Source organism: Triticum aestivum, chromosome 2B, assembly GCF_018294505.1.
Source record: "Triticum aestivum cultivar Chinese Spring chromosome 2B, IWGSC CS RefSeq v2.1, whole genome shotgun sequence".
Lineage (NCBI taxonomy): Eukaryota > Viridiplantae > Streptophyta > Magnoliopsida > Poales > Poaceae > Triticum > Triticum aestivum.
In genome coordinates, this window is record NC_057798.1 from 735,566,993 (window position 1) to 735,588,113 (window position 21,121).

General features: G+C 46.7%; 2 protein-coding genes across 15 annotated transcripts; both read right to left on the minus strand.

Moving 5' to 3' along the window:
* Positions 1-2,018: 2,018 nt before the first annotated feature.
* On the minus strand, positions 2,019-5,877 carry LOC123047037 (uncharacterized). Its single transcript, XM_044470516.1, has 3 exons — positions 3,520-5,877; positions 3,102-3,331; positions 2,019-2,980 (listed from the first exon to the last, which is right to left on the minus strand). Exon 1 carries the CDS (start codon positions 5,711-5,713, stop codon positions 3,875-3,877), a length of 1,839 nt encoding a protein of 612 aa, XP_044326451.1. The 5' UTR covers positions 5,714-5,877; the 3' UTR covers positions 2,019-2,980; positions 3,102-3,331; positions 3,520-3,874.
* A 6,812-nt stretch (positions 5,878-12,689) lies between these two features.
* LOC123047038 (flavonoid 3',5'-hydroxylase 2) lies at positions 12,690-20,305 on the minus strand. Of its 14 annotated transcripts, none has more exons than XM_044470526.1 (10): positions 19,589-20,305; positions 19,190-19,484; positions 17,196-19,101; positions 16,975-17,054; positions 16,572-16,612; positions 16,210-16,226; positions 15,991-16,101; positions 13,689-14,564; positions 13,103-13,184; positions 12,690-13,016 (listed from the first exon to the last, which is right to left on the minus strand). In XM_044470526.1, exons 1-3 carry the CDS (start codon positions 20,203-20,205, stop codon positions 18,475-18,477), a joined length of 1,539 nt encoding a protein of 512 aa, XP_044326461.1. In that variant the 5' UTR covers positions 20,206-20,305; the 3' UTR covers positions 12,690-13,016; positions 13,103-13,184; positions 13,689-14,564; positions 15,991-16,101; positions 16,210-16,226; positions 16,572-16,612; positions 16,975-17,054; positions 17,196-18,474. The 14 variants fall into 14 exon arrangements, with proteins under 14 accessions (XP_044326461.1, XP_044326459.1, XP_044326466.1 ...); XM_044470524.1 differs by having other exon boundaries at positions 13,689-13,754; positions 14,444-14,564; positions 16,572-17,054; XM_044470531.1 differs by lacking the exon at positions 16,975-17,054.
* Between the last annotated feature and the right edge of the window lie 816 nt (positions 20,306-21,121).

Sequence of the window (21,121 nt, forward strand, 5' to 3'; positions counted from 1 at the left end):
ATGTATTCCGTATATAGTCATGCGTGGTTGTAATGAGAACTTGAATGACATCTTTTGTCCTACCCTTCCGTCGCAGCGGGGTCCATAACGAAATCTAAGGGATATTAAGGCCTCCTTTTAACAGAGAACTGGAACAAAGCATTAACACATAGTGAATATATACGTGAACTCCTCAAACTACGGTAATCACCGGAAATAATCTCAATTATTATCATCTTGGGGTATGCGGATCATAACACGTAATAGGTGCATACAACTTGCAAGATAGGATCAAGAACACAAATATATTCATGAAAAAAATAAATGGTACAGATATGAAATCATGGCACTCGGGCACTAGTGACAAGCATTAAACATAGCAAAGTCATAGCAACATCAATCTCAGAACATAATGAATACTAGAGATCAAGCCCTAAGAAAACTAACTCGATTACATGATAAATCTCATCCAACTCATCATCGTCCAGTAAGCCTATGAAGGAATTACTCACTCCCGGCGGTGAGCATCATGAAATTGATGATGGAGGATGATTGATGATGACGACGGTGCCGAATACCCCTCTTCGGAGTCCCGAACGGACTTCAGATCAGCCCTCCCGATGAAGAACAGGAGATGATGGCAGTGGCTTCGTATCGTAAAACGTGATGATTCCTTCTCTCTGATTTTTTTCTGAACAAATAGGTACTTATGGAGTTGGAGTTAGGGTTGCGCGAGTTGTCAGGGGCCCACAAGCCTGCTAGGCGCGCCCCCTATGCTTGTGGCGCCCTGGTGGCCCCCCTCTGGTATTTTTCTATGTCAGTATTTTTATATATTCTGAAAATAATCTTCGTAAAGTTTCAGCTCAATCTGAGAACTTTTATTTCTGCACAAAAAGAACACCATGGCAATTCTGCTGAAAACAACATCAGTCTGGGTTAGTTCCATTCAAATCATGCAAATTAGAGTCCAAAACAAGAGCAAAAGTGTTTAGTTTTTATACCCAACAGTGCTGCTCCATTTTGTGACATGTCTGCTCCAACACTTCATCAACACCTAGCAATCGGAGCACGCAGCGAGGAACGGCGCCGGTGCACGTTGACTATGGCCGGGACGACAGGGGAGGGACGACCTCATCGTAGTCGAGAAGGAGCGGCGCCGCGAGGTCGGGGTGCGGTGGCTTGCCCAGCTCGGCGCAGCACTGGAAGGTCGTCGCACGCTGCATCTTGGCCGCGAGCGGAGAGACCGGCAGCAGCAACAGGCGAGTTGCTCCTCTGAGGTCCGCGAGCGGCGCGGTGCGGCCAGGGCGAGCGGGGAGGGGAGGCGTGGCGCGGCAGGGCGAGCTCGGAGGAGCACGTCGGCGGTCAAGCTCAAACCGCACACCAGCGCGACGAGGCACGACACGACAGGGGCGACATGGCAGGGCGAGCACGGCTTAAGGCGAGGGGGTGAGGGAGGCGCGGCGCGGCAGGGTGAGCGTGGAGAAGCGCGTAGGCGAGACGAGGCACGGCGCGGACGGCACGCTGAGCGGGGAACGGCGAGCATGGCAGATAGAAAAGAGAGAGAAAAGGTTATGCGAGTGGACAGAGAACCTCTGGTTTGTGTCCAGCTTCAACCTAAATCTAACACAAATTTAAGACATAAATGGGTCCGAGCAAATACTAAACCGACAAAAAATAAGAATATGTCTACGTTGGGCAATATTTTTGTCTGCACGGACACAAACAGAGAGTATGCCTGGGCGCGTTGGAGTTGCCTAAGGTAGCTCCTCGTCTCCCGCGTCCGCGCTGAGACATATCACGAGTTCACTACCGAACGACTGAAAATCAAGACGTGGCAGGGCCTATGCTATCACGAGTTCACGACCGAATGACTGAAAATCGTGACATGGCAGGGCCTATGCGCCAAGATTTGCGCTCGCGATCTCTAAACCGCCAAAAACCTGATGTTAGATAGTGTTTCCTAAAGAATTGTATGAACCGTTCAAAGTGCTACCAGACAACAATACACATACACAAAAACCAGACAAGACAAAATACAGTTGGCAACATAACTGTAAAGTTACAGTCGATAATACTAGAAAATAGTCTGATAGCATGAGTTATATATACTACACCAATCACACAACAAAACATTAACTTTAAAGTCAGAGTCAACTCGCACAACATAAGTTATATTATATATAGTCGATGCCCAAAATCGACAGTTGGACATCTCAGATATACTATGTAGCTAACCGATAGCACACTTCAACAAGCCGAATGGACACACGGCATCCTGTCCAGCCGGGATCTTCAGATAAATACATTGCCTACGCGTGAGCAGTGCTCGGAGGTTTCAAACAGCCACCGGTCTCAAGATATCATCCTTGTCCACAACAAGGAGGGACCAAGCAACGGTTACCTCCAGCTCAGCATCATCAACGTTAAATTTCTTCTGGCTGAAGCCAAAATATTTGGATGCCAAGGAGACATGTCCTTCTGCGATGATATCACCGGATGACGAGCAAGTCTGTACGACAACTTTCAGGCTGCCTTCATGTTCTACAGAGACCACACGCCTCGACAGATCAAGGTAGCCCTCTGAACCACTGGGCATTGCTTTTTTTAAACGATCAAGCAGCACGACTTCACCAGATGCGGCATTAGCAACATAAGTAGGTTTACCATCGATGATCTTGCGTATGTATGATGTTGTCGAGCAAGAAACTCGGCATCGACTTTCAACACGCTGCCGTGTCCCCTGTTTAACAACACGGACACTGCAGATCGTGGCCTGGATCGTCTCCACAAGCCGCTCGACGCATAACTCTATTTTGCAGAAGCAGTTCTCGAAGCAGATGGTATGCACACCAGGATGACGAGCGTAGAAATCGCGAGTTGCGCTGATCAATGCTCTATCTCGAGACACTGCTCCACGTTCAACTTTTAGCTGAATTTCAAAGCGAACAGGGTCTCTGCAGAGAATTGCACGAGACGGCCCAATCAAGCGCAAATATAGATTCTGCAAGCATTCATCAATCACCCCGTTAACTACTAATCAACAAGAGATGAAAAAAAAAACTCAGGGAGACATGTGAAGAAATATACCCCCAAAAAAATGAAAGCAAAGATAATATACGTACGTGTTGCCTGATTCTTTGGGGCGCTATCCTACTGTGCGCGAAGAGAAGGTTGCGATTGTTATCGACACTGTCCCGAGCAGCAACCACACCATACACAGACAATGGCAATTTGAAGCCACCTTTAATTTCTGTTAGTTTAATGGAGAGGATCTGCAAGGTCTCCGCGACGATAGCATCGTCTAAGCTGGGTTTAGGTGTCAAGTGTGTGAAGTGCATGGAGCTCAATTGCGCTGCATGCAAGCACCAAAGAGAAGCATGTGTTAGAAATCAAACATCAACTAGTCTTAGACAAGCAAAAGGGCAAATATATTCCCTTGCCGCTTGTACAAGGAAGGTCGATCAACCAAAGGTAAAAGGATGGGAGGAATTGAAAACTAGCTACCTAAAGAAAATTAAAAGTGCATGCATGTCAACTCACTTGTGTCTTCGAAGAAACCGCACCCCTCAGGTCCCCGTCTAGATTCCCAGGCCCTTCTGTAGCAAGCGAAATCCTCTTCCTCAGCGGCTATCTCCTCCTTCTCCATGGTTAATTCTTGGACTTATTTGCCTATGTCCATATCGTCCATCTCGACCTCGGCCATCTGTTTCTGTATGTCCATCTCAACCTTGGTCGTCTGCTTCTGCTTGTCCATCTTGACCTCGGTCATCGGCTTCTGCTTGTCGATCTCAACCTCAGTCATATGCTTCTGCTTGTCAACCTTCAGGTCGATCATGTGCTGATCACTACTCTGGATGTCAGAGCCATGGGGAAGAAATCTTAGCAGCTGCTGCTGCTACCCGGATTCCTCTTCCATCTCGAAATCCATGGATGGAGCAGCAGCACAAACCCTGTATTTCCCCTTCTTATGCCCCTCATGTTTCCCCTTCTTACGACCCCCGTGTTTCCCCTTCTTACTGCCAAGAGACTGATCATTACTCTGAATCTGAAGGCCACAGGGAAGAAGTTGAGACTGCTGCTGCTTCCTGGATCCCCCTTCCATATCCGTCTCACGAGGCAATGGACCAATCACCTGCTTCTCCATGAAGGGTTTCGCTCTGACTTCCATTCCTGCCTTGGCCATTTGCTTCCCCTCCACCTCATCCCACACCCAATTAGGTATACTCTTTAAAAGAAAGTGCAAGTTACGAATTGCTTCACTTGTCCTGTGATACACTGCTGACAACTCTTCAATCTGCATCTCAGGGTAGAAGTTGACCGCGCCTCTGCCTACCTCCATCATCTCTTTGAGCACCTGCACACAGGATTCGAGCTTTGAAAAGAGTATAGACTGCTGCTGCTTCCAGGTTTCCCTTTCCTCCGAGAGTGATATGTGCGACTTGTTTGCCATATCCTTGACCTGTTCCCCCAAGAGGGATTTGCGTCTGTCCATCTCAACCTCTGGCTCATTAGCACCACCATCCAATTTGTCTAACTTGTTTGCCACATCCGTCGGCTGCTGCTGGGTCTCCAGAACCATGACTTGTTTCTCTTTGAGAGATTTGCCTCTGCCCATCTTAACCTCTGTCTCATCACCACCACCATCCAATATGTCTAACTTGTTTGCCATATCCCTGGGCAGCTGCTGGGTCTCCAGAAATTTGACCTGTTCCTCCGAGAGGGATTCGCCTCTGTCCAATTCCACCAATTTGGATACGGACAAGTCCAAATTCTGGAACTGGGCCCCCAAGGTTGTCGCCACATCGTCATTGGTACCTTGCGGACAAATCTCATGGTGGTTATGCACAGATGGTTGCTTCTGCTGTTGTAAGAGATGCTTAGGAGGGAGAACTGTATCCTCCTGCTTCCTGCAATGAGGAGGACGAGGACGGACATGAACCTTAGACTGGATATCAGGGCCGCAACAAAGAACTGGCTGGAGTGTGGACGACTTATCCTCAGACTGGATATCAGGGACACAAGAAAGAACTGGTTCTAGTGTCGGCGACTCATCTGTATTTAACATGATAGAATCCATAGGCGACTCATCCGTATTTAGTACTATGGAAAAATCCCTCGGTGATTCATTGGTATGTGTCACTGAATCCACCTCCATCTCTGGTTTGAATTTCCAGTCGGCTATTGGCACCTGCTCCTCTAAGACAGGAGATTTGCCTCTATCATCACCACCACCATCCAATATGCCAGACTTGTTTGCCATATCCTTAGGCTGTTGTTGCGTCCCCAGAACCATATCCTTGGGCTGTTCCCTCACTTTAGCCGCCACGCTGCCTAATTCAGGATATTTTGCCACCAAATCAGGCGTTATGCCTCGCTTCATAGCAGACCTGAGCCTATATTGTTCACGTCTGTATCCGTCGAGGGCGATCCATAACGCAGGTTTCCCAAGCACCAATGAAAACCCCTCCCCACTTGTCGTTTCAGCCCCCTCCTCCACCACCTTCATCCTTAAATTATTAATCTCCGCCCTCAGATTTGCCTCCTCTGTATCCAGTTTCGCGATCAGACCCCTCAAGAGTCTACGCTCCTGGGAAGAGACGGCTCGATCCATGGGCTCTCCCTTCTTAATGTTACGAGGAGGACGAACTGGAACCTTACTCTGGATCTGAGGGGACCGAGAAAGAGCTTCAGACTGCCGCTCCGTAGACTTGCCGGAGTCCCCTTCCGTCGCCATCTCACGAGGCGTCGTCACCTCGACTTTCCACACTCCGCCGCCCGCCGCCGCTCGCTCTTTTTGTGTGTGTTCTACCGCCGTCGCCGCCGCCGCCACCCGCCGCCGCTCGCTCTTTTTGTAACTTAGGGTTTCTAGCGAGGCAGGTCCGAGTGGGATATGCTCTCTGTTTTGTTTCCTTTGAGAGGAGTGAGAATGGGATGGTTATATATTCCGTCTCAGGCTCAGCCTGGCCACGCACCGGATCAAAAAGGCTCAGGCTAAGAATGAAAAACTGCACAAGCTTGGGCCAGCCCAACTAGAGACTACTGGTTTGGGTCAGTTTCTTCTTTTTTATACGTGAATGGAAATTTTTCTGGCATTTTCTATGTTCTTTTCACCGGTTTTTTGGTTTTTTTTTTATTTAATTTTCTATTTTTATATTTTCTGTAACTCTAATTTTTTATCATTAAAAAATAATGATTTTTCCAAATTTTGGTAACGTTTTTTAAAATTCGCCAACATTTTTGAAAGTATATGCACATATTTAAGAAAAACACTTAAAGATTTTACAACAAAAATTATAAAGTTGGTACATTTTCAAAATTAAAAGAATTTTTCTAATTAGATCATTATTTAACACGAAAATTCCTAATTCTGGTAAAAAATTTAAAAAAAATCATAGACACTTTTAAATTCTCTAATACTTCTAAATTGCTGAAAATATTTTTTAAATTATATTTAATGCAAAACAAATCAAGCAACTGGTTTTTTCATAGAAAACAAATGAAAAACCAATGAACGAGAAGGAAGGAAATAAACTCGCTTAGAGGAGTGCTCGACGCAACGCCGAAGTGGGCCAGCCTAGGACCGAGTGCCACGTGCATTTGGTCAAATTTCTCAAAAAAACATGCATTTGGTTAACCATTTTTCTTTTGAATACGGTACAGACGCACATGCTCATATATACACGTGTATACTCATCCCCACTAACGCCATACCCCTATGAGCATCTACGAGAGACTGAGACGGCATATCATCTTGAGATTGACAAAGTCACCAAAGACGCTTTGTACTCAACAAGAACGTCCCCTTCCACTGGACGTGTATCGCCGAAAATTCTGAAATAATTCAGGAATAAATGCAAGATGAAGGTAGAAAACGCACAAAAAGATTAGGGATATCATTATTCATCTAACCATCCAACCACAGATTGGTTGGCTGGTCAATCATTTTCTATGATGCCACTATTCAAGTGCTTTTGCTTTCCTACGAGAGAATCCTTGTATGAGGATGACTCATGAGCTCTATACGTGGGCCAATCCACTCGGCGCTTCATGCAGGGAATCTAGCGAACATGCTTGAGCGACTTTCTTTCGCTCAATTTCTCTCTTCTAGCATCTTAACCAGTTTCCATTGAAAAACCAGCTGCCGGATTTTCTTTATAGATTTATAAAAAAATTGTAAAAATGAATATTTTCACGGATTTAAAAAAACTCAAATATAAAAATGTTCATACATTTAACAAATCTCACAAGATTTATGAAGTATTCACAAAACTTTAAAAAGGCGAGTTTCAAAAAAAATTAAAACTAGTGAATTTAATTTTTTAAGAGTTTCAAAAAAGTTCACGAATATTAAAAGGTTGAAAATTTATAAAAGATGTTCGTGAATTCAAAACATGTTCTAATTTTTAATAAATAATATATTAATTCATTTTAAAAAAATCAATAATTTATGAAAATCTTCCATATTTAAAAATATTCATGAATTTTAAAATGTTCCTAGCTTTCTCATAATGCCCATTAAAGTAGAATTATTCATGAATTTAAAAACTCTTCAGGTATATTAAAAAATATTCTCAGAACTAAAAAACATTTCATGTACTTCAAAATATGTTCACGAGTTAAAATAAAAATAAAAAGGGAAAAAAGATATGGAAATATAAATAAAATAAAAATACAAAAGGGTCAAAAAATAGAGATAGAACCGGCAGATGCTCATATGGCTACTATACTTGGGTCGGGTGCTACTCCCATAGGAGTCATTGGGTTTCCCCAAAGAGGAAGGGATATGTAGATAGCAGCGAAGGATTTTCTCAGTTAGGAACCAGGATTTATCGAACCGGTGGGAGCTTCAAGTTAGCAAGATAAGCAACACTTGCACACTAACAAAATAAATTCTTGCACCCAACGAGGTAAGAGGTTTGTCGGTCCCCTTGTCCTTTCTAGTTTCAAGATTAAAAGCTAATAAATAGATATATAGTTGTGTAGTAAAATGGACAAATAAATAAAGCAAATAGAAGAAAGGAACAAATTATATGGAAGACTTGAATTGATAGAGAATGGACCCGGGGGCATATGTTCTCTAGAGGTATCTCTCTCGAAGATAGCAAACAACATGGTGACAAATTGTAGTTGGGCAACTGAAATAATAATAATAATAATAATAACAATGATCATTCATGGCATAATCTCGCATAACACTACGTTCGTGATAAGTAGACCATTAATCAAACAACATCTACTACTAATACTCCACCCGAAACCGCTATCCAAGATGCATCTTAAGGTATTTGGTTTACAAGAAACAGAGCATTGCAATAAGCAAGATGACATGATATAGGCAGAAAAAAAATCTAGCAATAAGACTAAACCCCATTGTTTTATCCTTAATGACAACAATTCAATACGTGCCTTCGTCCTTACTGTCACTAATTAGAGCACCGCAAGATTGAACTCACTACTATGCACCACTCCCTATGAAGAACTACTCATCAATCCATCACTCCTGGCCAGAGAATACAAATAGATCATAAAACATACATAGCTATTTAATTATGCAGCAAATAAAATTCAAGAGATTCAATAAAATTCAATGAACAATCTGATCATAAACTCAAAATTCATCTTGTCCAATAAATACACTGCAAAATTACATCGGATTGATCCCTATCATACAGAAAAGGAGAACATGGTATTGAAGATCCAAAAAGAGAGAAAGAGCCATCTAGCTACTGTTGGGGAACGTTGCAGAAAATTAAAAAAAATTCTACGGTTTCACCAAGATCCATCTATGAGTTCATCTAAGCAACGAGTCAAGGGAGATGCATCTACATACCACTTTGTAGATCGCGAGCGGAAGCGTTCAAAAGAACGGGCCCCATTGGATCTTACCGACAAATCTACATACCACTTTGTACTTACCGACAAATCAGATCTTCCAGTATCCACGCAGCACCCCATTGGCCTCTCTCACCCATGAGGGCCCGTCATGCCGATGCAAAAGGGCCGCTACTCCGCAAAGCTACCTGGACGACTTCTCCTTCGTAGGACTTGTCGCACATTGGATATTACGCGAACGATCGTGATGCACGCAAGGGAATCACATGGGAAGCCCTAGCTCTCCTGTCTCATGCTCCTGCAAGCGATGGCGGCGTCTTGCCCCTTTCCACCTATGGCGGTTGTGGCCATCCCGGAAGCGCAGATGCGGATAGGCATCATGGTCTACAAATCCGAAGGAAGGCCTTTGTCGAGGTGTAGAGGAGATAAATTGAACATGCGGGAGGACGAGTTGTTGTGCGATGTGTGGTTGTCCACTAGTATCAATCCGATCAATGGCACGGAGCAAGAAGGCCCAACATTTTGGCCCAACATTCATATTTGGTTTCATGAGCACAAACATTTCGAGCCCTACCACGACGAATTCATCCGCAACCGTGGGACGAAGTCGCTTAACCATCGATGGTATGTCATCCAAGAGGTCGTGTCCAAGTATTGGTCACCATTTGAAACAACTAATCGGTCGATGACAAAGTGGTGCACAAATAACCGAGCAAGTAAGTTGTTCCATGTGTTGCCCATCTGGCGGTTATGCAACTTGTTGGCCGAATAAGCTCTATTTGTTGGTCATTTGGCCGGATATGCAACTTGACAAGAATGTTTCTTCATAGACTTCCCATGCGTGCAACTCGTTCTTGAAGGTGGAGAGGAGGAACTTCGTCCTCATGCATTGTTGGTGTTGAAGTTGAGTGGGCAACCCAAGTGTAATTTATTCATTGCCAACATCATCAAGACTACTAGCATCGGCACCGAGAAAGAAGCGGGTGATCCAACCAACCCAACAAAAGAACCGCCCAAGAAGGTTAAAAGAGAGTTCCAGGGAAAGAAGTGAAAAGGAGGGGAAGGAGAAAATAGAAGGGGCGGCGGACAAGATGATGAAGAGGTTTGAGAATATCTTGGCGAAGAAGGAGGAGATATGTGTCAAGCGCTCCAATGTCAAGGAGGAAAAAGGGCCGAGAGGTTTAACATGTTGATGACGGTGATCGATAAGAATCTCAAGCTCGAAGAGAAGATGGCCATGCTCAAAGAGAAGAAGGTTGAGATCGCGGCTGCTTCAGAGGATTCGAAGATGATGACCTTGAAGATGGAGAAGTCAGATGGTGATGCAAATCGTGCAAGCCGTCCGTCTCAGAATATTGAAGCACTTGAAAGCCAAGTTGGAGACGGTGAAAAGAAGGAAGCGGGCGAGCAGGAAGCGGATGGCGAGGCGGAGCCTGCGGCAGAGTGAGCCTGGAGGCTCGGATAGCCGTCCCGGCAGGGCCAAAAATTCATTTGTTTGTACGTACTATCGGACTAAGATATTTTTGTGATCCGACATGTGAAAACTGTGAACATCAGGCTCTTTTTGATTGTAATTGTGCGCTATGCATTTGAATTTTAAATTAGGTGAACCTGAGAAGGAATGACATTTAAAGAATGCGGTTGAATGACATGCTCCCACATCCTTATCCGTGGGCTAGTCTAGAGGATCTCCGCAATCGTGCACACGGGACGCGCCATCACACGTTCGCGGCTGGCGCCAACCGTGCGGTGACAATGGCCCGCCGTGCCACAGCCTTGGGCATGGTCAGGCTGAACAACTCCTCCATGTCCAGCTTCTCGACTTCCGGCAACCGCCACTCAAACGCATGCACCAGCATACCCAGGAAGTACTGCACGAGCACCATGCCGGCCAGCTTCTCAACGCAGATCCTCGGCCCGGTGCCGAAAGGGGTGAGCTCGAAGTAGTTCCCTAGCGCATCCACGTTGCTCATCGGTCCTGACAGGAACAGCTCCGGCCGAAACTCGAACGTGTCCTCCCATGTCGATGGGTCCCGACTGATGGCCCAAATGTTGACGAGTAGCTGTTCTTGGATGCGAGGGTTTAATTTTTGTGATCCTAAGGGCATCTTCAAGAAAGACCCACAAAATACCGGTATATATTATATTTGACTAAACATTTTTATTCACTTTTACAATAAAATGGAGACCCTTATCGGTCCACGAAGTGGTACGGACATTTGTTTTCCAGCAAAAGTGAGACAAACGTGGGAGAGCTATACCGGAGTCCGGACATCCACTTGACAAACCAAAAGCCTACACGTGATCCTCCCCTCTTTTCTCTCTCTTCACATGGATGGTCCTCCTCTCATTTCTCATCTCCCAACCAGACATCACACCACAAATCCCACCACATACATGGTCCTCACTTACTTTTTCTCCTCCTAACCGGATACTTTGTGATTAGCATTGGATGACTCACTCCGGCATCATGTCCGCGGCCACGCCCGGACACAAAAACAGACATATACCGGAGACATTTGCGGGTGGGCGTTAGAGATGACACTTGTGATGACAAACTGTAGTACTTTTCTTTCATACCTTAACTGATACAAAATTGAACCTTAAAAAATCTTAGATCCCGACTAGCACAAGTTTCAGCATTTAACAACCCTTTTAAAAATCTTGTCAATATTGTTGTCTGCATTTTTTTTTGCGAAATAGACCCTCAGATCTAATAACCAACCGACATTTCAAGGCAACCCCGAAAAATAAGAAAATTACAGCTAGATCCCTAAGAAGCCTCCCGACCCCTTCTTCCTGGATGAGCCGATGGCGCACCGCCCCAACCGCTCCGGCAGCCCCACTGCCAGATTCTAGCAAACTTTGTAGTCGCACGCGGACGGGAAGTCATCACTGCCAAGCATCCCAAAGAAGCAGTCGTCAACGTCGGAGTCGAAGCCATCGATCTGAGAATCCCATCGCCGGCCAAGCCGACGTGGAACCACATGCACACGGCCTCCACGAGGCCCAGAACCTCCCCAAGCACTGCAACGACGGCGCCGCTGCAACAGGAACAAAGCTAGGAAACAAAAACCCGTTGAGCCAGCAACGCCGCCAGCACCCGGGGATTCAAGACCAGGATGTACCGCCTCAGAGGGACAAAGATCAAGCCACACCTCGCTCTCCTCACCGTCGACGACAAAACCGCCACCGGGATGGTGGACAAGGAGCCGAGGGATCCTTATTCCCCTCGACAACGCCGATGCCACCTCAGTGCCGCCGCCGGAAAGCCCTAAACCTAACCCTAGCTACCCTATCTACCGCGCCAAAGCGCAAAGACGGTGTCCCCGCCCCCTCCCACCGCCTGACCGGCGAGCGGAGGAGGAGGGGACGGACTCCCTCGCCGGCGAAGAGTAGTTGGAGTGGTAGCGTCCCTTTCGCCCTGCTTAGAAAATATGCACGGTTATTTTTGTGTTGATTAATTTTTTTAGATTGTATATGTATTGAATGTACATGAGATGTGCAATTTTTTTGACGAAAAAGCAGCATAGCTGATTCTCATCGATGGAGAAGAGAAGAACATAGCAAAGCAGCCGAAGCTAGGAACGACGAAGTGGAAAAAGGCAGCATAGCTTATTTTCATTGATCGACCTCTTGCCATTTCACGTACACTAGATCGGGAGGGCGCCTTGGCGCAGGGTGCCGGTCCCAACGTTAGTTCCTTGCTTAGTGGTAGCCCAGAATTAGCATATGAATTCAAGTACTAATTTAATAGATGCTCAAAGAAAGCAAGATACACACAGGTCTATTACTGATGGTATCGACATAAGTCCGAAGACAAAACACAGCACACAACATATACAGGAAATAAAACATATGATACGACACAGTAAACGGATTAGAAAACCAACATTAAAACCACGGAGTAGTTAATCCATCAGAAGCACCATATCATGGCACTGATAATACATCGTTAGCAACCAAGAGCTAAACAAACACCACACAAAATAGAATGCCATCATAATATCAACAGCGGTTGGTCTTTCACAAGCACCACATTAAAGTTTTCTGGGGTCGGTGTAACAGAACATCGCATCGCAAGCAATACGGCACGACAAAAGGGACGATGGACCTAGGAAGAAGCATCACCATCTAACACACGTCGAGACGTCCATTCGCTAGACCATCAATGCGAGAGCACATCTAACCAACACACCATGGTCCTGCATTCCAAAAATTTGAACCTAACCAGTAAAGTGCATTACAATGCAGAATGCGGACTTTTAAGGCAATTGTTGGTGCTGATTACCAGAGGAGCTTAACTGTGCAGTGCCTCATGGTAGTCATCAACATTGAGACGCAGAACGGCAAGATCAAACTGAGACTAAGGCCTGCATAACCATAGGAAGAAAAGGATCATCAACAAAGAGGACAAAGTCAAATCAGGAAGCAGTTACTGGTTCCTCTAAAAATTCATTTTAGATGACAAACTGTGGGAAGAAAAAAGATACTAACTGAAGAACGCAGGATTGAACTGAACAAAATGACACTATTGTGCTGGTGATACTGACCATCCTTCAGAATTCAAGTTAATTTGCTGCAAATAACTACTATCACACATCTAGAATGGATAATATTGGTTCTGATAGTAGAATGTACGCTTGACATGTCTATTACGATATGGAACATGGGCTAGACCTTCCTTATTTTGCTTGCCGATGGCGTTAATGCAATTTGCTAACGCTAAAAGTGACCGATTAATGTTGGCTTCTCTGAGCTTCGGACCAAAATTATCCGTTCAGAAGCCCACGCACTGCTCAAAATATTATGTTTTGCAGTTTACTTTTGCTGACAGAGTGAAAAGAAAACAACAGACCAAAAAGAATAGCTATTACCTGCCCGCAAGATCAACCAAGGCAAGATTTCCAGGAAAGAACTTGACTACCATATCGTCCTTTCTCCTTGCGTTTTGCAGTAAAAAAGAGAGGAACAAACAGTATTTTTCATGTGAGAATAATTTACAAAAATGAGGGGAGCTATGAATTGATAGTATCTGTAATTGTTTTTGTAGACTCACAATCTCAACATGTTAGACTGATATTCTATCAAATCAAACCATATTTGAATTTGGAGATATAAAAAAGAAGAAGACTCAGTTCGGTCATCCACGTGAACGCCCCTGTGAGAAAGGGCTCTCATTCTTTCTCCAGGCAGTAAAACAAACTCAAAGTATACTATTTTCCAAACAAAAAGTTGGAAAGTACAGTAAGCAAATAAAGAAACATATGGAAGAAAGTGCTTTGCAAACAGAACTTCATTATCCTGACATCATTCTCAAGAAATAGTAATGCTCATTTTATGCAGTGTAAATTAGTACATAATTTTTTTTCTTTGGAACAGATTTTTAGTTGAATATATCATTATTGCTTTTTCAAAATCGAATGAATAACTAACCTGAAACTCGACTGATTAAACTACTCGGGCATATGCTATCGCCAAATTGTGCATAAAGGGGCTTGTATAAATATTCAAAGCACATGATGGATTCAGAGTACAAAGCACGTATATAGACCATTAGTACAAGAAGAGTGTAACTAAAGAAGTTTGATAATAATAATAAATAAAATAACACAGGTCTAGGCCATCGTACCATCATAAAAACATCACTTTCACTCTCTCTGCCACGAGGCGCCCGAGATGACTGTGCTGCTACATATTGTATACGAATATACCTTCATCGTTGGTGTATATTGGATCGCCGCTCCTTGCCCCTGTCATGATGTTACTATATATATCAGATGCTTAGTTCTTACTGGAGCCCTAGCATGAGCGAAAGAGCATTAGTATTCTTAGTTATACTCATACAACATGATATTTTTAACTGAACTAAGCATCCAACAGTGTATGAGCAACTAACCATGGAGTCAATCAAAACTACATCGGGACGGAAACTACACATGTACCCCAAAAATCCAACTATCCATGTGAAATCGGAGAGAGGAAATTGTAACCACATGCATATAATTGAGCATGGAAAAAATATATTAGCACATGCCTTTCTTCTCATACAAACTGCATCTATATTGAAAATGTGAGAACATGCCTTTTTTCAAAAAAAAGCAAGTTTCAGCATGGGCTCCATTAATATGGACATCCACTTAAACAAAGCTAACCGGTATATTAGAATCTGAGAATAGCCATGCACCATCCCATCGCAACATAAGTAATATATGCTTTTGATGGCCATGACATGTGGCATGCACCCTTTTGACAAACAAAATGACAGAAAAATATGTTGGATCTACTGTTAACTCGATTCGGTTTTGAAGGCAATGCTGGTTCATGCAAGAAGGACAAGCTGCAAGACTCTAGGCATGAACGAAAAATTGGCTAGTCACGTAAGAAGAAATACAAGGGAAAATTTTCTGTCCCAACTCCTATTTGTGATCACCTCACTATGGATGGATTCTTTTTCTGGACAGTGAGCACAACAGCAACACACATTCTTTTTGGGCTTTATCAGTTCATAAGAAGACAAAAGATTTTTGATAAAGGCAATGATGCTCGACGAACATTCACTTGGAATAATGAACTAATACATGTTAGTAATTTTCTTTATATTGACACCTGGTTAGTATCCTGGTTCGTTAAACTGGCATTTGCTGGACTGAAAGGAAACCACATCATCTTTGTTTTTTTTTAGGGAGGGTCTTGTTTACTCTCTAAGCACCCTAAAAAAATAAATGGCACAGGTATATAATAGTTTCTTTGATGTGTTAATTTTGAAACAATCAAAACTCAAAAGCTTCATTAAACTTGTTTTAGCCTAGTTAACATTAACTCGCTAGGTTTGGATCACTGATCTTTTTCCTCTGAATGTTCCCATGATCTTCCCATGATCTGTTTTAGCGTTTGTTTCTTTTTGTAAAGAACAATGAATGTATACATGCTAGTAATTAACCTGTAAAATCGTGTACTACATCGGCAATAATCTAATGATCCAACAGCAACCGAATACCAAGTTTTCTCATAAATAAAAATAGCTCTTACATAATACCTTCAAAGCACAATCCTGATGTAACTACATGCTAGTAATTAACCTGTAAAATCGTGTACTACATCGGCAATAATCTAATGATCCAACAGCAACCGAAATACCAAGTTTTCTCATAAATAAAAATAGCTCTTGCATAATACCTTCAAAGCATAATCCTGGTGCAACTCACAAACCAATCAAGCCCATAACATTGGCAACCCCTCATGTCCGGTGAATGTACCCATTCAATATTCCAATTATCAATCCCCATCCTGCAAGAAACAACAATAATATCACTCCACAACTTGCTTGGATTTTCATTGGACCCTTCACAATTCCGAATTCAGAAATGATGTGACTGGCATTTCCAAACAACAAACCTGGTAGGAATGCATACCTACAATTTGCAAAGAGCAACAACAATTCAGAATCAAGGCCAAGAGAATCAACAACATATAGAAAGAAAGAACCATTTAAGCTCTACAATCTTGACTACAATGTGATCAATTGTTTGATCAATTACACCTACAACCTATAGGATGAATGGCTTATCCTCAACCTTTGTAGTTCTAAGCCAATCCAACTGAATAGTCATTACAGCACATGGAAATCTGAACTGAATTACGAAAGCATTCTGGGCCTACTCCAAACCTCATGGACATAAATACTGATAATGACCAAGACAACACACAGTCGACTAATTTTAAGCAGCAAACAACATAGGGTGGAATCAGAGTTCAACCTCTTCTTGTCCGATCTTCCCATAAACATTATTCTGCATTGCTGAAATCAAAACAAACTACATCAATATATGAAGTAAATCTCAAGAAAATGAATGATCGAATAAAATTTCCTCTGTAAAGTAGTGCAGTAGCAGGATAGTAGATAAATGCTACCAGTAACAACAGAAAAGTGAAGACGAATGTAACCGTATAATTTAGAACATGTCCATATGATGCCCATCAAATTAACCTACTGCTGTTATCTATCACGTATAGTAGATCTACCACAACACATAGAAAAGCTGAATAAAGTTATGCTCATAATCGTGGTGGGGTTATTAATTAGGAGACTACTAATCTGCTGGAGAGAACAATGCACATCGATGATTGTACAGAATTTCAGAGTTGCAGAATGAAGCCCACTTAGCATGTGTTTGCTTCTAATACACCATGGCTTACAAAACTAACACAAAGACCTCGTACTGCCCCGTGATAGTGGTGACCTGCAATCCAAGACAATGAGACGAGCAGCCGTCAGAGAGAGAGAGAGAGAGAGAGAGAGAGAGAGAGAGAGAGAGAGAGAGAGAGCGAGAGAGAGAGAGAGAGAGAGAGAGAGAGAGAGAGAGAGAGAGAGAGAGGTGAACCTGTAACAGCGGCTTGGGTGGAGCTGCAGTCCACGGAGGTGCAGATGCAGGCAAGGAGCACCAGAGGGAGTGGAGAAGAGACGACAGCGACGACGCCAGGGGCGCAGAGAGCAGGCTGGACATCTTCGCCCGTCTGTGACGCAGCCTCCACTCCTCCCGACGATGCAGACGCACGAACTCGACGGGGGAGCTGCGGCCCGAGCGAGGCCGAGCCTCTCCTGGCAACTGAGGAGAAGGAGGAGCGATGGGGGAGGGGCAGTGAGATGGGCAGGAATGCAGAGGAGGGGTGGTCGGCTGGGCCGAGGAGAAGGCGGGGGCATGGGTCACATCCCACCTCGTGCGGTGCGGCGGCGGTTGGCTGGGCGAAGGAGATGACGGCGGTGGGAAGAAAGACGCACCGTCACCGAGGAGGACGAACGGCGGCTAGAGGAGGAGGACGAGATCCAGAGCAAGAGCGCAGGGGGAGCGAGCTGCCGCGCCCGGATCCGGCGCGCCCCTCGACCCTGAGCTTGGTCGATCAGGACGGTCTGAGGACCGACAGCGGGTAGCGGCTCGGCCTCCTCCTCGATTTCTAGGCCTGGAGGAGGGGAGTGGTAGGAGGGAAGAAGGAATGGTGGCGGGAGCGCGACCGGGATGGGATGCGGCGGCGGCGAGCGAGCTCGGCGAGGAGAGCAGCAGCGGTGAGGTAGGCGGCATGAGAGGAACGGCGACGGGGAGTGGATGCTAGGGTTCTCACCCAATCGGCGCCTTGCGTGACCTCATCCATCCAGAGCCAACCAACAGACGACACACACAGACCCACCACAGGAAATACCGAATATACCTTCGGCGGGGCATGGTATTTTCGGCGGTGGCACGGGATATTTGCCCGCTGAAGGAGGCCACGTGCCGCACAGTCCACCATCCCAGCCCCAGTCACCGACAGGCATGGCCCACCAGCGAGGGACTCCACACGTCAGCGAGTCGGCCTAGTAATTCTGGAGTAAGAAAAAACAGTAGGGAAAACCGAGTGAAAGATACTATTCATCACTGTTCATTGTAGCAGTGATCTGGGCCTGATCCGACGGCCGATGTCATCCGGAGGCGAATCCTATGGTCCAGAATGCATCAAAGGAAGGATCCGACGGCCAGGAATCCCAAGCGAGGAGAAGGCTGGGTGTGCACTGCTATGCTTGTTTCTGGATTCAATACAAATACGATTAAAAAAAAGTGGACAATCGATCCATACAGGACCCGCATGTCATCCGCGCAGACATGCACACGGGACGGGACGCGCCCGTCACGCGTACGCGGCCGGCGCCAACCGTGGGGTGGCAACGGCCCGCAGCGGCACGGCCTTGGGCATCGTGAGCCCGAACAGCTCCTCCATGTCCAGCTTCTCGCCCTCCGGCAGCCGCCACTCGAACGCGTGCACCAGCATGCCCAGGAAGTACTGCACGAACACCATGCCAGCGAGCTTCCCGACGCAGATCCGCCGGCCGGCGCCGAAGGGGATTAGCTCGAAGCAGTTCCCCAGCGCGTCCACGCTGGCCGTCGGCCCGGACAGGAACCGCTCCGGCCGGAACTCGAGCGGGTCCTCCCACGCCGCCGGGTCCCGGCCGATGGCCCAGATGTTGACCAGCAGCTGCGTGTTCTTGGGGATGCGGTAGCCGTCCACCTCGCACTCCTCGCCGGAGAAGTGCGGGATGCTGAGCGGCGTCGAGGGGTGGAGCCGCATGGCCTCCTTGCAGACGGCCTGCAGGTAGGGGAGGCCGGCGACGTCCGACTCCTCGAGGCGGCGGCCGCGGCCGACCACGCGGTCCATCTCCTCCTGCGCGCGCGCCATGATGGACGGGTTTTTGATCATCTCCGCCAGCGCCCACTCCGCGATGATCGACGCCGTGTCCGTGCCGGCCGTGAACATGTCCTGCATGCGATAGTTTATAGTTTATTCGCTTGCACTGCAAAGAACAAATTAACGGAACGGAGAAGATTATGAAGAAGTTGGCGCTTACAAATACGAATCCCTTGACGTTGACTTCGGAGATGGTGTCGGCGTCGTTGCTGTCCTTGTTCTCGTCCGCCATGCTGGCCCTGAGCTTGTCGATGAAGTCCGGCCGGCCCTGCCGCTGCGTGGCCGTCGCCGAGTGCTCGTCCAGGAGGCTGCTGATCATGTCGTCGAAGCGGAGGTGGATTTTCCGCAGCTTCGCCTGCACACCCTGCAGGTCGAAGCGTGACAGGGCCGGCACGAAGTCGCTGATGTTGAACAGCCCCGACCCGCTCTGCACCAACGTGATCATCTCCTTGTATCTGCGCGCGCAAAACATTTTAAGCTAATCATCAAGTTCCTTCCTTCCAGCATCCGTACGTGCCGATCGTAACCATGCATTGCATTGCATTCTGAGATCGAGTACCTGTTGGCCTCGTCGCCCTGGGTGTCGAACAGCCTCTTGCTCAGCGTGATCTGCCCGATGATGTTGGCGAACGCGCGCACCAGCACGTCCGGCACGGAGACCAGCTCCCCGCCCACGGAGGCCCCAGCCACGTCGCGCAGCACGCGGCCGGCCTCGTCCCGGCGCACGGACGCCCACTCCGACATGGCCTGCGCCCCGAGCAGGTGCACGGTCGACAGCTTCCGCATCTGCTTCCACCTGGGCCCCTGCATGCCGAACGCGATGGTCTGGAACCCGTACGTGATGTCCACGGCGCTGGCGACGGCGGGGCGGTCGGCGAAGCGCGCGTCCTGCACCTTGAGGAACTGCCGCGCCGCCGCGGGGGACGACGCCACCACGACGCCGCAGGTGCCCATCTTGAGGTACATGACCGGGCCGTGCTTCTGCGCCAGCGCCGCCAGCCCGGTGTGCGGGGTCGGGCCGACGAGGGGCAGCGCGCCGAGTATCGGGAAGCCGCGAGGGCCCGGCGGGAGGCGGCGGCCGTCGGAGCGGATGTACCGGAGCACGAGGTGGACGAGGACGAAGAGGGCGGTGCCGGAGAGCACCCAGGGATCCGTGTACACCGCGGCGAGCTGCATGGCGTACGTACTACGGGTGCAAGTCTCAATGCTGCGTAGGAGCACTGTGTGTTGTGGAGAGGGTTCCGCTCCCGTCACATTATATAGGCCGGAGAGGTCACCCCGAGTAAAGTGTTGGTTATGTTGTTCTTTCCTTCTTTTTCCCTTTTCGCGGGGAATAAATATCCCTCTTCTGACTTTCACTTCAATCAGTGGATCTATGCACATATAAAATCATCTTGTATATTCATCTACAGATAGTCCCTATCGTTTCGCTCTGACTTGCAGTTCTACCAACCGATAATTTGATACGTATATAATCATTCTGTGGTTCCTCTATAATAATCATCCTGTAGATAAGACATGATACTCCACTAAGCGCCTGTTTGGAGCCCGTTAAAATTTACGTGACCACGGGTATTTAGCTCAAGATTGAGCTAAAAAATACTATTGAGCACGCAAAATTTACCCTCATTCCAACAAGAGCATCCACAACCAGGCACCTCAAATCCCCCTCATACTAGGCTGACGGCCCGGTCACTCACCAGTCAAAAAAAGCGACCCTGGCGAAGGCATCAAACTGGTCTCAAATGCCTGGGCGAAACGACACCCCCCATATCCAGCCCAAACCTGGGGTGGATATGGGCGGCGCCCAGGCCGCGTCCGCCATGTTGAACATGACAGCCTGCCCCAACAAAAATTGCACCAAAACCCCCTACCGACCTACCCGATTTTACTTGGTCCTCTCCCCCTCCGTGTCGAACGTCTCCTAGCTCCGCCGCCACCTTTGCATCGGATTGGACCTTGCCCTCGACGTGTTCGACACATTGTTTGTCCGACCAGGTTTTTCGGTGATTTTTTTTCGTAGGCAGAACGATGGATTCCGATTGTTCATCAGACGAGCAATATAGACCGACAGAGCTTGATGAAATGATTC

Excerpts from the sequence above, each read along its gene's own strand:
- LOC123047037 (XM_044470516.1), bottom strand. The coding sequence starts at position 5,713 with ATGGCGACGGAAGGGGACTCCGGCAAGTCTACGGAGCGGCAGTCTGAA.
- LOC123047038 (XM_044470521.1), bottom strand. The coding sequence starts at position 20,205 with ATGCAGCTCGCCGCGGTGTACACGGATCCCTGGGTGCTCTCCGGCACC. Across the intron at positions 19,485-19,588 it reads CAGGGCGACGAGGCCAACAG|ATACAAGGAGATGATCACGT; the intron begins GTACTCGATCTC and ends TTGCGCGCGCAG. Across the intron at positions 19,102-19,189 it reads ACGTCAAGGGATTCGTATTT|GACATGTTCACGGCCGGCAC; the intron begins GTAAGCGCCAAC and ends TATCGCATGCAG.